The 16,886-nt window shown below is 49.7% G+C and overlaps 1 protein-coding gene across 3 annotated transcripts in view; it reads left to right on the forward strand.

Annotated features, from left to right (window-relative positions):
• Frmpd1 (FERM and PDZ domain containing 1) overlaps positions 1–14,878 on the forward strand; it is a 102,049-nt gene extending 87,171 nt beyond the window's left edge. For 2 of the 3 annotated variants that reach the window (XM_063287631.1, XM_008763690.4), the window contains exons 10-16: positions 286–422; positions 2,212–2,338; positions 2,492–2,587; positions 4,418–4,600; positions 5,380–5,527; positions 8,484–9,299; positions 12,419–14,878. In XM_063287631.1, the coding sequence (XP_063143701.1) occupies positions 286–422; positions 2,212–2,338; positions 2,492–2,587; positions 4,418–4,600; positions 5,380–5,527; positions 8,484–9,299; positions 12,419–14,703 (3,792 nt within the window). In that variant the 3' untranslated portion in view covers positions 14,704–14,878. The remainder of the gene's footprint in view (positions 1–285; positions 423–2,211; positions 2,339–2,491; positions 2,588–4,417; positions 4,601–5,379; positions 5,528–8,483; positions 9,300–12,418) is intronic. The other variant, NM_001107937.2, reaches the window with a different exon arrangement.
• Positions 14,879–16,886: the final 2,008 nt, after the last annotated feature.

Consider the following 16,886-nt stretch of genomic DNA (forward strand, 5'->3'; position numbering starts at 1 on the left):
AACAGTGATATCAGCCGCCACACCCCCAATGCATTATATTTGCATGCGACAGCACAGCGTGCCTTATGCTCACACTCCTGCATATAATGCAGGTCACATAGGCAGGGAGTGAGTATGCCATTAACAACGGGAGACACTATGCTTAGAGACTCTGAGTGTAACTAAGGTCCCAGAGCCAAGACCTCAAAGCTGATCCTGCTGCTCTGACTGGAGAGAACTGGGGGGAGCGGGGGTGTACCGTGTGCACTCTCTTGTTGCCTAGCTGCCCTGTGTAATCCCTTGCAGAGTTGCAGTGATGTCCTTCAGGAGCGCTTTGCCGTGGAGATGAAGTGCAATTCTGCCCTCCGGCTTGCAGCCCTGCACATCCAGGAGCGGATCTATGCCTGTGCCCAGCCACAGAAGATCTCTTTGAAGTACATAGAGTGAGTGGCAGCGGGTGGCCAGCTGTGTCACATTTTGTGACTGCTGGCTCCTAGACAGGGTGGCCAGACTCCACAGAAAGCTGATACTCACCCATCTGCCATTGTTTCACCATCCTCTTCCCTTTACCCAGCCCGGCTGGCTCCCTGTCTGGGTAGAAGCCATTTCCTCTTGCAGTAACACAGAGTCCCTCTTGTAAATTTCCCAGTCCCTGAAAGAATGTCTGAGGCCATCAGTAGACAACTTCTGAGGGCAGGGATGTCTTGGAGATTAATTTTTCCAACAGGTGTGAACCAATTGCTGTTTCATTATGCTGTTTCATTATCCAAATGGGGGATGCTTCAAGTCCTAAGTTCCTCGTTCCTCTTGATTCTTAGCTCAGAGAACTAACATCCGTTATGCTAAGCCCCTCTCCAGGTCTCCACTCTAGCTTGTCTGGGTATCAAAATCGTATGGAGAAGTCGGGTGTTAAAAATAGAACAGCTCCCTGGTATAATGTGTCAAGGAGCAACTCTACGGGGATTCTGGGGCTTCTAGGCTAATGATGTTCTAAAGCTAAGCCTCGGGGATTGGCAGGTGCGCTCTGTTGCAAGAGTGTTTGGCCACGAACACAGCTCAGTGTCAGAGTGCTTGCCTAGCATCCCAGGGCGCTGGGTTTGCTCCCTAGCAGAGGGTGGGAGAGTTGTTCTTATATATGGATGATTGCTCCACGTAGTTTTGTCATTAAAAGGACAAAGAGCAGGCCTAGTGGAAGGCTTTGCAGGTAAAGACGCCTGCCGCCAAGCCTGACAGCCTGAGTTCAATCCTCAGGATTCACATGGTGGGGAGAGAGAACCGACTCCCACAAGTTGTCCTCTGACCACTACACATGTGCACACGTGATAAAATACAGCAGTTCAGACTCCCCTTTTTAGAAGTTTGACTCAGTGTAGACACACAGCAAGTGAATGAGGTGGAATTTTAAATTAAAAAAAAAAGATTGAGAACTTCTTCTTTGATTGATGAAATATCCCACACCAAGACCAGTCAGTTTCCAGGCCAGTCAGGAGGTCCTAAACGTGGAGTGTATCTAATGTGTATCATGTGCGTTTATGGGGAAAACCCCCACTCTGTCTGTCTCTCCTTTAATAGAGGGATATAGAGAGAGATAACTGAAGATACAGACATTGTCTTAGTTAGGGTTTTGTTGCTGTGAAGAGACACTATGACCAAGACAACTCTGATAAAGGAAAGCATCTGATTGTGACTAACTTACAGTTTCAGAGGTTCAGTCATCATCATCATGGTGGGGAGCATGACACTGTGCAGGCAGACACGGCGCCAAAGGAGGAGCCTCGAGTTCTATATCTTGATCTTGAGACTGTCTCCCTCAGGCAGCCAGGAGGAGGCTCTGATTCCACCCTGGGCAGAACTTGAGCACTAGGAGACACCCCCCTTCCAAAGTCTCCCCACCCCTGCGCAGTGATAACCTTCTTCCAACAAGGCCTCACCTACTCTAGCCAGCCCACACCTCCTAATAGTGCCCCCTTCCCTCGGGCCAAGCATTCAAACACATGAGTCTATGGGTGCCAAACCTATTCAAACCACCACAGACATCCCTTTCTCTCTCTTTCTCTTTTTTCTCTTTCTGAATCTACACGTCTGTCTCTATGCCTGTCTCTGTTCCTCCCACTAGAGAAGGTGCTCCTCACTACTGTATGTCACCTCTAGATCTGAATTATTCTTCATTAGAACCGAGTGCAATGTAAACACGTAAACATGAGTCTCCCTGTCTCCAATGTCTCACGGCAGGAAAGACTGGGGAATAGAGAATTTTATATCTCCAACTTTACTCCGAAATATGAAAGGCAAAGACATCAAGAAAGCCATTAGTTTCCACATGAAGAGAAACCAGAATTTGCTGGAACCCCGGCAGAAGGTAAGGCAGCCTAGCCTGTGCCAACCCGGCCCAGCTTTCTGATGGGAAATGTTAGGGGAATCATTTTTACCATTGCCTAGATTTTAGGCAAAGAAATAACTCTGATTTCAGCCATCTTTTTTTTCTTTTTCTTTTTCTTTTTGTCTATTAAAGCAACTTATTTCTGCTGCTCAGCTACGCTTAAATTATCTTCAGATCCTTGGAGAACTCAAGACGTATGGCGGGAAAATCTTTAATGCTACTCTGATGGTATGTAGCAGACAGCCATAGACTCCTGCGTGCCCAGGACCCTGAATATTTACAGACCAGCAGATATTTATTGGGCACTGACTTGAGGTTAGCCCTGTGGAAGATGCTAGGGGAGGCAGAACTGAGTCAGTTGTAATTTCTGCCCTCAAGGATGAAATTAGCTACCCCACAAGACAAAGCCATGAGGCAGGCTATGGCCACTGCTGGGGGCGGGGGGAGATAGGTCCAGAGATAGGTCCACTATTGCTAGCTTAGTCTTGTTCCAAGAAGAAGCCTCTCAGATGGGTGGATGGGGCCTGGCTAGAAAGTGGGAGAGAAGCACAAATGGGGTGAAGTCTGTTGCAAGCAGCAACCTAGGGATTTCAGTCCATGAGGACAACAGGGACCAGGATACATGGGACCGTTGGCTTGGTTGCCAGTCTGGGCCCTAATGGTGCAGAAAATGAGCTGAGGTGTGGGCCTGAGACAAGCATAGGAGAAGCGCTCTCTGCCCTGAGCCCATTCCTCCTGCTTCCTTTGTGGAGCCTCGGCCTAGCAGAAGCAAGCAGAGCTCACGGGTACAGATTACAGACTCTCCTCCACCAGCCCCTCCTCCACCATGTCACCAGCCCCTCCTCCACCATGTCACCAGCCCCGGAACGCTCCAGCTTATTGGCTAGTTGAGGGTTTGTTTGTTTGTTTGTTTGTTTGTTTTTTGACAAATAGTAAGGAAAGAATTCAGAGCATTTTATTTTTTTTAGTCATGGGTGAGCCCACTGAGACTGCTGGCCTCATAACACAGGCAGAAGAGAAGTAGGTAGTTAGAGGAATTGGAGGGTGGGGGGATGGAAAGAATCTGGGTATAAGGATGAGGCCCTAAGGTAGGCGAGAGATGAGATCGCAGAACAGGGGTCTGCAGGGGTTGGAAAACCTCTATGTCCCCTCAGGCTCCAGCCCTCCTATCCCACACCTGCCTTTACTTCTCCTGTCTCATAGAAATGATACCAGGAAAGGGCAGCCAGTTACACAGGGCCGGCTACAAATATAAAATAATACAGACTCTACTGTTGAAGAACCTAACAGGGAATATGAAATCTGAGCATAGGTCACTGAAATAAGCAAGATGTGCCCAGTGTTCTCAGAGTACAGAAGGGTTGGGTTCCACATGGAGGAGAGACGCTGCTCTGGTTTGAGGAGGCCGAGGCTTTCCTTAGATAACATTTTGTTGTTTGTTTGATTTTGTTGGAACAGGGTCTCATGCAGCCCATGCTGGCCTCAAACTTCCCGTATACCTGAGGTGGACCTGGAATTCATCCTCCTGCCTCTGTCTTCTAAGCGCTGGGATTACAGGGGTTAAGGGCATGCACTCACTGCTCTAGCAGACAACCTGAGTTCAGTTCCCAGCACCTACGCTCGGCTGCTCACAATTGCCTGTAGCTGCGGTTCCAGGGAATCCAGCCTCTGTTGGCACTGGACTCAAGTACCCAGAGACACACTTATTATACACATAATTTTAATACAGTATAAAAATAAAGATTTATAGGAGATACATTTATTTTTAATTTAGCTATGGGTGGGCCCCAAGAGGAGTAATCTCAGGGAATGGTGACGAGAACCACAAGTAGGAAACAGACTTGGCAGAGAGAGAAGCAACATGTGGCACATACTATAAGCCCAGAACTCTGGAGAGTGCAGCTGGAGGGCCATAACTATGGGGCCAGCCTGGGCTACACAGCAAAACCATTTCCAAAAACAAACAAACAAAAAAACCTGTAGAGATGTCATGTGCAGTGTGTTTATATTTTCCCAAGCTTTCGAATGGAAACTGATTTCCCTTCCCCTCTTCTGCAGCTACAGGATAGAGAATCCTACATTGCCCTTCTGGTGGGGGCCAAGTATGGGATTAGCCAGATCATCAATAGCAAACTCAACATCATGTCCACGCTGGCAGAGTTTGCCAACATCAGCCGTGTGGAGCTGACGGAAGAGTCTGAGAAAGTGAGCGTGGTCAAGATCTACCTTCAGGACGTCAAGGTAACAGCCGAAGGGTTTTTCAGTCCGGCTCCTGGCCTTTGGTGTAGAATATTCTAGGGTAGTTCCACGAGCTCTGAGCAGTAATAAAGCCCACTGCCGATCTGGCTCAAAGGCCTCATATGGAGAGCAGTGAATAGAGCCCGCATTGCCCCAAGAAGCTCTTGGCAAGGCTGTGTTCTGTCTGTTGGGCCATGCGTTTGATTGATGGGAAAACTCTGCACTCTTTGAAATGGGTAGATAGGTCAGGATGCTTCCTGACGCACAGTGGGTCCCTCATGCCTAATCTATACATTGTCTCTTGTTCCATCCTCTACTCTGCCATCCCCTCCCTGCCTCATCCACCCTGACCCTTAAAGACCTGACCTACCACAGGAAAAGGTGGAGCCCAGCCTAGGCCCTTTCTGGGAGGTCCTTCGGTCACTGTCCCCTCCCTTGATTTCATCCACTGTGCTCAAGAAAGGCACTGTGTTTTACCACCCTGTCTTCATTCTCTGTCTTTCTTCCTCCCTTCCCCGTGAGAGGTCAGGTTCTTAAGGGACTAGCTGTATGAAGGCAGGGTGTATGGGGCAGGATAGAAAGAAAGGAGACAATGTAAGGATTAGGCATGGGGACTCACCGTGTGTCGGGGTGTGCGCATGCGTGCAGGTTTGTGTGGGCATGCACGTGTGTATGGATCATCAGGGGCCAGTCTGCAGACGTGGCTTGGTATCTCTCCTTGGCCCCACAAGGCCCTGTATCTCAGTCCTCTACGAAAAGATATGTTCTATTTGCCTTTTCAGGTTCTGACTTTGTTGCTGGAATCCAGCAGTGCAAAAGACCTGACCTGCTTGATAGCTGGGTACTACAGGCTGTTTGTGGACCCGGCCAACCCTGTTTTCCTCTGGTCTGGAAACAGACAGCAGACTCACCGAGTGTCTGCTGAAGAAGGTGAGGTGCTCTTTCCCCTGTTGGGACAGGTCTGTTTATTCCAACCAAGCAGTTTGTCTTTCCTAAATATTAGGGGCGCTTTCTTAGTATTTGGAATTCTCCCAAATGCCAAGGAATGCTAGGTCTCCGATTCCCTGTAGAGTTTCCCAAAATCGACTCTAAGATCTGCTGTATCTTATTTCTCAGTAAAAGGAGATGTCACTTAGAATGTGGGTGGCTCGGTTCTCCCCGTGCCTTTGCACACTGCCACATTCTCTTTGATAGAAATTCTCAGCCTTACACACTTAGAAGAAAGGGGTGCCTGGAGCCAAAAGAGACTTGACATTATACCATGTAAAGAGTGGAGAAGTAGGGTGTGGAACAGAAAAATTAAAGGGCAGGGGAGACAAATAGGTTCCCAGGTGGCTTTGTTCTATTGATGTGGCTCTTCCAGGGTAGTCCTGGTGATGTTTAACAGCTGCTCCACAGGGGAAACCTTGACCAGAAACAAGTGCCTGACACTCCCACCAGTGCTACCATTGCCAGCTGCCAGCATGGTCTTGCTGATGTGGACGTAGACTGTGGTTCTCAGGATCTTACGTTACATAGCATTTCCTCCACACGGGTAGAATAGACATAGGTGTCCCAGCACTGATGATTAGAAAAAGAGATGCAGTCATCCATGCTATCTGTGGTAACCATGGAGATTGATTCCACAACCCTTGGTGCTTACCAAAACTCATACATGTTGTTCTATCCTTTCCATGAAATGGTCTATAATTTATATATAACCTATATACACGTCTGCAGCCAGTCTTTGCTACTTTATGGGTTCTCCCTTTCCCACCCTTAATCCCCCAGGTTTCACCTCTATCACTAGATAGAGGAGAAATGGGAGAGGGAGGGAGGGAGAGAGAGACAGAGAGAGAGAGAGAGAGAGAGAGAGAGACAGAGACAGAGACAGAGAGAGAGAGAGAGAGGGAGGGAGGGAGGGAGGGAGGGAGGGAGGGAGAGAGACAGAGAGAGAAAGAGAGAGAGAGAGAGGGAGAGGGAGGGAGGGAGGGAGGGAGAGAGGGAGAGAGAGAGAGAGAGAGAGAGAGAGAGAACACAACTACCAACTACTAATAAACCACCTCTCCCCCTGGACGATCAACAACCCCCTATTGGGGCTCTAGCATTTATATAGCCTCTGAAAAGTTCCCAGAATTCCAGCTGGCAAACCACGCCTCTGCTAGAGAACAAGGCAAATCAGCTGCCGTGGACAATCCGAGCAGCCCCTCATCCCTACACCTGATATTAAAATGATATTATAGTCCCAAAATTCCGAAATGTCACTACACACGTCCTTCCACATCCCTCTCATAAAACTCTGGATTGGCTATCCTGTTGTCAGTGCCAGGGATGTTTTTCGTATAGAGACTGGTCCTGAGAGCAGCACATTCAGTTTCGAATGAGTGAGTTTGTTGGTCTATAGCAACCAAGCGTAAGAACGAAACAGCAAGCAGCAAACGTATAGCAGAACGGCAGGTTCAGCACCGAAGTTATCCAGCAGGAATGACTGGGGAAGCCTTGTAAAAATAGTTATCTGGGAACCATGATGGGTAAGGATGGTTACCCAGGAGAATGTCTTCTCCATGGAGAAGCATCTGGTTTTTCAGTTCCCACGGCTGGCAGGGCCACCTTTGGTTGTCTGAGTCAGCACTTAGCAACAGCTAACAGCCCTCGACAATCTACATACGACAATATATAAATATCATAATTTATATTACAGTCAAATGTTCTGCCACTGAGCTGTATCCCCGTAATTTATATTTTGGTGTGCTGTTGTCATGCTGTGTTTTTGGAGTTGTCATGACAAGAAGAAAGGCTTATACATGTTCAGCCTGGATATATTTTACTCTATTTTGAGCCTGTGGTTGGACAAATCCACACGTATGAAACCTACGAATCTGAAGGGCCCACCATAGCAGGAAGTGATGAGCTTTGAGCGTTGAGCATTCCTTCTTTGGTTTTGCCAAGCATTTATGAGTGAGGAATAACTCAGAGTCCCGTCAGGGAAACAGCACAGAGTGTGAGTGACTCAGGTTTGCAGGGTGTGGTGGGAAGAACTGTGCACTAGAGACAGTTCAGAGACGTGCACCAGAGGCTTGGTCCCTGAAGAACACCCTGGAGCCAGGCAGATGAAAAAGGAGAGCTCATTTGAGGAGAGGGACGGTGGAGTCGTGACACAAGACCAAGGTCGGGGAAGGCTGCAGAGGACAGCCAGTCTGCTAGGGTATGGACCAGTCGTACTGTGAGGGCTGAAACAAGGGAGGGATCAGAGCCACAGTGTGAGGACACACTGTGAGAGGGATCAGGGCCTCTCTGTGATAGGAGCAGCAAGGCCACACTATGAGAATCCCTCGTGAGGGAACTTCGGTCCTTTGCTGTAGGGAGAAGCAAGGCGGAAGGACCAAGCAGTGGACAAGGAGAGGTTCCTGGGATATCATCCCAGAGGCTATTGGGAGAAAAACAGGAAGCCTAGCCTGATGCTGCCTCTCTCCACCCTTCTTAGTCTTCCCAGGAATCTACAGCCAGATGCATCTCCCCTTGCTCTCTGGCTTGCATTTCAAGGAAAGCAACTAGTTTGCATTTGACATTCGGTTCTCCATATGATTTTGATGTTCTGACACCACAGGGGAGGTATTTGAGGAAAAGCTGAGAGACAGGAAACAATATCCACTCCTCGACAGACAGAGAGGTCTCCTTGGAAGAAAAGGTTGGACTCATTCTCTCTCCTTAGGTGGCTCAGAGAGATGAGGGGCAGGTAGCACAGTGGTGTGGCATCCTCGGGTCTTGGCATTAGTCCAATCTAGTATGACTTAGGTCAGTCACTTCCTGTGTTTTCCCCTGCAGCAGGATAACGGGAAGCAGGACACACAGGTGTCTGGCAGACCTGAATGTCAGTTCGTAACTCTCAGTGTCCTGTCTATCATAGGCTACGAGTCCAGGGCCTGCAGCGACTCAGAGGAGTCCTCTGAAGTGGATTGCGTACTGGAGCCCCTTTCTGACCGATGCCTGGTGAAGCTGAGCCTCTGCAGACCGTTCGTCAGAGAGGAGCAGCGGCCTGGAGACAGCCCCACACCTGAGGTGACCAGGAGAGGCCCAAGCACCTGCGGGGCCAGCAGCATGACAGACAGTGCTGAATCCGAGGCATCGGACTCAGCCAACACCGAGAGCCGAGGCTGCAGGACCAGTGGGTCTAGTGAGTCCATGGACGCCCTTGAAGAGGATGACTTGGATGCATGCTCCTCCAGCGGGACCAGCTTCTTCCACTTCGGCCCACCAGGCTTCTCAAAGGACCTTGATACCAACAGCCAAGAGGAAAACAGCAGGGTCGAGACCAGTGGTTTCCTGTGTTTGCTGGATCTGGCCCAGAATGCCACTTCTCGGTGCCAGAAGATAGAAGGCCCCCAGAGCCTTGCTTCGGAGGCCTGCAGCTGGGGACCAGAACTGAGCATGGGCAGGCTAGACCCCAGGTTGTATGAGGGCAGCCGGACGGACTACTATAGCCTGTGTTCCAGCGTCTCCCCAGGCAGCCACCTGAGTGACTCAGGCTCAGAGAGCACAACCTCCCGGCAGGGAGCTGCACCTCCACCGTGGTGCCCACAGGACTGGATGGAGACTCAATCTGGCTCCATGCTGGAAACCCTGGCCCTGCCTGCTCTGCCCACACTGGCCTTGGAGGATGGCAGCTCTGATGAGGAATACTATGATGCAGCTGACAAGCTCACACCGCCAGACACACTCTCAGGTGAGCCCCTAACGCTTCCCACCCCAGCAGATCTTAGCTGGCTTCTTAAGAACCCAGGGCCAGCATGAGAGCAAGATACAGTCTCCTCTACTCTCGAGTCCGTGGACCAACTTAGGAGCCTCATGGCCTTGAGTCAGGGCTGCAACGGAGGTTTGGAGAACGGTGGGCAATGAGAGGAATTCATCCCACTGTGGGAACCAGGGAAGGTGTCCCAGAAAAGGTGTCAAATGGGCTGGGCCTTGTCAGGTGCACAGGACTCAAAGAAAGGAATGGAGTGCCCAGGAGAGAGAGTAGCTATGCCACTACAGACCCTGGGGATACTGAAATCGGGCATTGGAGCAACAAGACATCAGTGGTGTTTGATGGCCTTAGGGAGTCCAAGGGTCCCTGACCTCAGAAGGTTGGGAATCTGTTGGCTGGGTTCCTCGTAGGTCTCCCAACTAAGATTGAGAGGTTTTTAATCTAGAATCCATGATCCCAAACAAACAAACACCAATGTAAAGTCTTTCCACACAGAAAGACTTCCTGGGCTAACCAGAAAATCTTACAAGACACACATATGTACAAAAGGTCACACGAACTCTGTCTCTACTCTCTGGGGTTAAAAACCCTGAAAAGCAGTGCAGACATGGTGGCCTGAACTCAGCCCTCTCCTGTGCCTCGCTGATACTGCCCTCTTGTGGTTCTCATGGCTGTTGGCAGAAAAGCCAGCTCAGCTCCTTAAGGGGCCCTTTCTGTGTGGTTCCCTCTGGCTGTTTGTCTCCCTTCCTGTTCCCTCCCCCTTTCCCTCATCTTAGCTGGCCTTTGCACCTGTTACTCTGTCTGCCTGGGCCTTCACCTGGTTACCCATACACCTGTTACTCTGTCTGCCCGGGCCTTCACCTGGTTGCCTGTGCACCTGTTACTCTGTCTGCCCTGGTCTTCACCTGGTTGCCCGTACACCTGTTACTCTGTCTGCCCGGGCCTTCACCTGGTTGCCTTTGCACCTGTTACTCTGTCTGCCCTGGTCTTCACCTGGTTGCTGGTTGGCTGTCCAGTCTTAGCCAAGGGTTCCCATCTGCAGAGAACATTTTCCAGGTTAACCAGACCAAGGCCAGCTGTGCATCTCAGTCACGAGTTCTGCCAGCAGTGGTGGCTCTCTGTTTGTACCTTGGTACTGCCTGCAGTTACACATTCACCTGTATGGTTATGAGAAGGCTCCTCGTGTGCAGGGAAAGTGTCCACAGCACACAGTACCTGGGCATTGTCACTAAATGAATGAGTGAACTCACCACCGTCTACCTTGACTTTTTTTTTCCCGTTCGGGACTGGCCTTTGTTTCCCCTGTTGTTGTCTCACTGTGTGCTCTTGGCTGTCCTTGAACTCTCTGTGTAGACCATGGGATTAGAACAGCAATGGATATGCTGCCCTACACCAGACAACCCCACTAACCTCCTCCTGGGCGCTCTCTGACCCTGCTAGGCTAGCCCTTATACGAGGATGATGGGTGTGGCTACAACGGGCAGTTGGGACTCTTATATGGGGACCCAGTCCAGAACTTAGTTCCATAGGGGTTGGGGGGTCAGTGCAGTGCTAAGCACAGAGCCTAGAACTGGGACTCTCGTACCTGGGTTTCAGGTCCACTCCTGAATCACTGTGAGCTCCACAAATTCTCACCATCAGTGGATGCCGGCAGTTGAGACAGCACCTCTCAAACATGGTTGCACATCAGAATCACCTGAGGAACCTTGTTTAAAGTCTGTCAATTCCTCGGTGTTTAACTTCAGCAATTCTGATGTGGCAGGTCTGAGGGGCAGCCTAGGATTTGATAAGCTATTCAGTCCCACACACGCAGGTTGGAGTGTCTAAGACTCTGAGTTCTTGCTAACATTCGATCCTGATTCCTTCTGCCCAAATCCCAAGACCTTTTCACACACTGCTTCTCCTGAGAAAGATCATTACATTGAGCACAGACCCCTCATGACAGAGTCCCTGCCGTGCACCCTCACACCCTTCACATGTAAAGTAAAATGTCAACAGAAGCAGCAGTTCTGGGGGTGAGTTAATATCACCATGAAGAAAAGTTTGATGAACACAAAGCCTATAACTGCCAACAAGCCTGAAGAACTGACAGCCAGGCCAGAAGTCTTTGCAGCGGAATTCCTTGGCTGTGTTGTCAGGGAATTATGCCTGAAAACAATGATATCATCATCATCATCATCATCATCATCATCATCATCATCATCATTATTATTATTAACAGTTATTGAGTTGCACTCTTGATATGTTTGTAGCCCAGGTTGACTAGAAACTTATATAGCCTAGGCTGGCCTTAAACCTGTTGGGCTTCCTCAATGCTGAGATTATAGACATGAACCATCACATTTATTTTTTTATTTAGGTCAGTTTTATATCTGTGGGTGTTTCCCCTATACATGTCTGTGTTCTATGTGTGTGTGTAGTGTCTACAGGGGCCAGAAAAGGCATCAGATCCCTTAGAAGTGTAGTTACAGGTGTTTTTGTGTGCCAAGGAACTTCAGGGAATTGAACCCAGGTCCTCTGGAAGAGCATCCAGTGCTCTTAACTGCTGAACCATCTCTCTAACATCTTTAAAAATAATATGTGTTTGTTTTTAAGATTCTGGAGGGGTTGGGGATTTAGCTCAGTGGGCCCTGGGTTTGGTCCCCAGCTCCAAAAAAGAAAAAAAAAAGAAAAAAAAAGATTCTGGAGATTTGTAGCTGACTTCCTGGACGGTCATCTCTTCACTGTTGTAAATGAACAGTTCTGTGGTCTGAGAATAGTATGAGTATTAGATACTTACCCAGCATGCATAGGATTCTGAGTTAGATCCCCAGCGCCACTGATCTCCACCAGAGCTCAACCACTGGAGAAGTGTCACACCCCAACAAGAACTTTAGCATACTATAACTAAAAGGGAGTAAATGTGTCTTAGACAAGCAACAAAAAATGTCTACCGGGATCATCATCCCCGTCTGCCAGATGAGGAGACTGGGGAAGTGGAAATTTAGCTTGTCCAAGGTTTAGGACTTGAGTCCACACAAGCCAGTGTGCTTACCCAAGCATGGACAGCCTTTCCACTGGTCCGTGCTTAATGTGATTTTCCTTGTCTTGATTTGCAGGGCCCAGAGCTGCTGATCTGAGTGCCATGAGATTGCAGAGTCATTCTAGAACCCGTGGCTCCGAGGAAAGCCTGCATCCGGACCCAGAGGGAGGAGAGCCAAGCAGGCAGGGAGGGGTGAAGAAGTATGCCAAGTCCCCGAGGAAAAGAAGGTCTTTCCTACAGACAGATCACACCTCCCAGGTCTCCTTCCCCATGGAGCCATCCGCCTCCCAAGAGAACATGGATGATGTGTGCTACTATGACAGAGAGCCCTACCTGAGCCTCACTGCCCCCTCCCCAACTGTGTCCTCCCTGCAGGACATGAAAAGTGAACCAGGCCTCCTGGAGACCAAAGCCTTGGGGTTGCTGGCTTCCCTGAGGGAGACAAAGAGCAAAAATCCAGCCTCCAGGATCATGGAGATGGAGCCTGAGACCATGGAAACCAAGTCTGTCATTGACTCTCGAGTGTCTTCTATCTCTGCCATTCGCCTCCGAATTGACCCGGGCAACACAGAGAATCTTGAGGCCAGTCCCTCGGCTGTCACCACCGATGGTTCCTCAGCAAGCATCCCTCACAACCCCCATCCTTCCAACCCAGGTTCCTCCAGCCCACAGGCTGCTCAGGTCAGGCCCCTTCAAAGCATATCTCCAGGTCAAGACGCAGGGGGTACCACCCCCAAAGGGCTCACTGCAGAGCCTCAAGACAGCACCTTCCCCCTCTCTAGTGCTGACCCTAATCCAGACACCCCAGGGCCGCACCACGCCCCCCAAGGAGACACCTCAGAGCTGGAAGAAGTGCGATCAGAAATGGGGTCAGGATCTGTTTTAATAAACCACATACAAGAGGTTACCCCCCAAATCGCAGGGCCCTTGTGTCCCAGCGATGGGCCTACTACTAGTGGGGAACACGGAGTGACTTCGGAAGAGATGGCCTTGGATGCAGCTGAAGTTAGGCAGGAAAATGCCCCCAGCCTGTTCCATAAGGGGTTTGGGAAGGACTCAGGTCATTTCAAGGGTGACGGGTTAGATAATATTCCACAGGCCCTCGACGATGCAAATGCTACAACTGGTGAAATAGGAAGCTCCCTCTGCTCAGAGCCTCCTGCAACAGGTCTGGGACGAATCTCTCCCAACTCTGAAGGGGAAAACCAAGTAGCCCAGGAGCAGGAGCTGTTGGCCGAACTAGACTTGGGCCCTAATTTCTTACTTGGGGAGCAGACCATTCAGTCAGCCGTCCTTCCAGAGCTGGTCGAGGCAGAGCAGCTCGACCACGTGATAGGAGAAGACTCGGTCCCCGTGGACACTTCTCAGCAGGTCTGTGTCCATACAGTACCACCCCTGCCAAAGCTTTCCCCGTGTCAAGAGGAGCCCCGCTCAGCAGATTCAGGCCATGGCTCCCCAGCAGAAAGCAAAGGTGACAGTCCTATCACTTGCCTTCCGCCTGAGAGGTCTTTCCTGTGCTTCGCCCCAGAGAGCCAACCTGAAAGCTCCAACAGTCTCAGTAGGGTCACCTCCTTCAGTTTCGCTGGCATGAATGAAGTGGTGCCTGCCGGGATTGGCATAGAACACTGCCGATGTCAGTTCCCCTATGCCACATGCTTCCGTGGTCTGCAGCCTGAGACAGAGGAAGAAGACGGGGACCCACAGTCACACCCTGCCGCCCCTCTTACCTCACCACCCTCTGCAGGAAGCCAGGTGACCCTGCCCTGGAGGGCAGCCCGTGCCTACAGCTGCACCACACCCCTGCCCAGGAAAAGCCACATCTGGCCAGAGTACTGCTCCAGGGCTCTGAGGCAGCTGAAAACTGCCCCTGCAAATGCCCCTGAGGGCTTTGTCCAACTCACAGAGAGCCTGCTGGAGCTACAGGACATTTTAGAAGCCTCCTGGGGGGTTGGAAACAAACACCCCCCTGACAAGTGCACCTGGCATTTTTCAGAAAGCCGGAGCCGCCTGTGCATGGGCTCACAGAAGCTCCTATCCAGCTGTCAGCATGTGATCAGAATGGACCAGTCCCCTGAGGAGATGCAGGGTGCTGTGCGGGTCACTTTCCAGCACCTGGTCCAGCTGGCCGGCCTCTGCTTCCAGTTCACAGACTGTAGCCGCTGTTCCACCCGGCACAGGGAAGTGGCCGGGAACCTGAGGGACGTGGTATATACCTACCACCAATTCGTGGAGGCCGCAAAACTCACCTGTGAGAGAGGTTACCATGACCTCAGTGTGAAACTCTTGGCCCGCCAGTGCACGGCCCTCACAGCTGCTGTATTCTGTTTGACCCAGAAGTTCCGGGCATCCACTGCTCTGTGAACAGGTCACCGACACAGAGCCTTTACCTTGCCTGGAAGGTTCTCCAAGGAGCCTCTTCTAGTTCACCCACTCCTTTAAATGTTTACGTCATAGAGTATTAAAATAAACTGCTGCTTAATCTTGTCTTGTTCTGAGCGATGGTAAATTTGGATTAAAAATGTTCCCTCATGCTCAAGTCACCATTCACTTTCTTTGCACCAGGCCTTCACTGGGAACTTGAGAAAACAAGCCGTATGATGTAAGCCTTTCTTCCCGGATCAGATGTGCTAGGGTACAGATGTCCAGCCAGCCAGCAGGTATCAGGCGAAAAAAAAGAGTCTCAGATTTTGTCCCAAGAACTCAGGGATTGCTGGTCTTGGTTCCCCTGTTACATTAGTTTGGCACTAACCTGCATAGACAGGCGGATATGTGTGCGGTTGATAGATTCGACCCTCCCAAGTCAGCACCTGAGCCCGCTGCTGCAACCACAGCTTGCCACTAGGTGGCAGTAAATCCCCTAGCTCAATGGTTCCTAACCTCCCTGCTGCTTCCACTCTTTAATACAATTCTTCATGTTTTGAGAGTGACCACCAACCATAAAATTAGGTCGTTGCTACTTCATAACTAACTTTTCTACTGTCTTGAATCATAATATAAATATCTGATAGTCAACCCCTGCGATAGTCACCCCTGAATCTTGCACCTTGTTTCCCTTCTTACTATCATAAGGCAAACGTTAAGTCCTGGAGTCAAAAGCTGCCATCACTAGAGCGGTGATCGAGCAGGAGAAATACTATTAGTACTTTCCTCACTGGCCCCAGCTGATCAAGCTAATCCTACTGACCCATCACCAACGTGAACAAGCTGCTTAAACTCTTCATGTTTGTGGTTTTCTCCTTTGCACACACAAAGACTCATACTGTCCGCCTGAATGAGGAATAAGGCTAGGAAACAGAAAATTGTCACTGAGTATTGGTAACAATGCTCTGTCCCTTCCCACCCCTGACACACACACACACACACACACACACACACACACACACACTGCTTTTCCACTCCTTTTGCTCTGGCTTCTTCTGTCTGGTCAAATGTGGCCTGGTGGCTCACTTTGGACTGTCAGAGGTCATCAAAGAGGTCCATTTTTAATTCCTGTTACTGACATGCTTGGAGGTCGATGCTCTACTCCGTTCAGTTTCCTCAGAATAGTATTTCTTATAGAGCTCCAAATAAACTTTGAGCCCTTGAATGTAACTTGGAAGTGATTTCATGACTAGAAAGGAGCAGGACACCAGGCTAAAAGCCAAGTTGGATGGTGTGTAAGAGGACTTAGAACTTTCGCCAGGAAGATCCAAATCTTATTGCTATGGACGGGGTCTCAACATTCACCAGGGAGACTTCACTAGAGACTGGGTCCTGATTGACTCAAACCATATTTGGGTCCAGTTAACTGAAACTTACAGTATGCCAGAAGCCTTACGCAGATAGTTTGAATACTTCTGTTTTGTTTGTTTTTTGAGACAAGGTTTTTCTGTTGTAGCCCTGGCTGCCCTGGAATTCACTATGTAGACCAGGCTGGCTTTGAACTCACAGAGATTTGCCTGACTCTGCCCCCACAAGAGCTGGGGCTAAGGGCATGCACCACCATTCTCAAGGGACATCTAATTAGTAGGAAAGACAAAAATTACAGACATGGAAGTGACTTTTTAAAAAGATGCCAAGATGAAAAAAATGAACCAGCCTTACCTGATGTGATCAGAAAAGCGTGTTCTGAATGGAGACTGTTTAAGCTGATGCTTAAGAACCGAGGGGTTGGGGATTTAGCTCAGCGGTAGAGCACTTGCCTAGCAAGCGGAAGGCCCTGGGTTCGGTCCCCAGCTCCGAAAAAAAGAAAAGAAAAAAAAAAAAGAGTAAGAACCGAGGCTGGAGAGATGGCTCAGTGGTTAAGGGCACTTGCTGCTCTTGTGAAGAACCGGGGTTCTATCCCGAACTGTAAGTCCACTTCTTGAGGATTGGTCACCCTCTTCTGACCTCCATGGCAACCTGCATGTACTTGGTATACAGACAAACAGGTAGACATAGTCACACAAATGTTTTAAAAAGCAACAATCATTTTTTAAAAAAAAAAAACCCAGCTGTAAAAATAGGAGAGGAAATAGACTGTGCTTAAAGCACTGAGAGGCCAGAGCAGAGAACTGAGGCCCTAC

This window comes from Rattus norvegicus, chromosome 5 (genome assembly GCF_036323735.1).
Source record: "Rattus norvegicus strain BN/NHsdMcwi chromosome 5, GRCr8, whole genome shotgun sequence".
Lineage (NCBI taxonomy): Eukaryota > Metazoa > Chordata > Mammalia > Rodentia > Muridae > Rattus > Rattus norvegicus.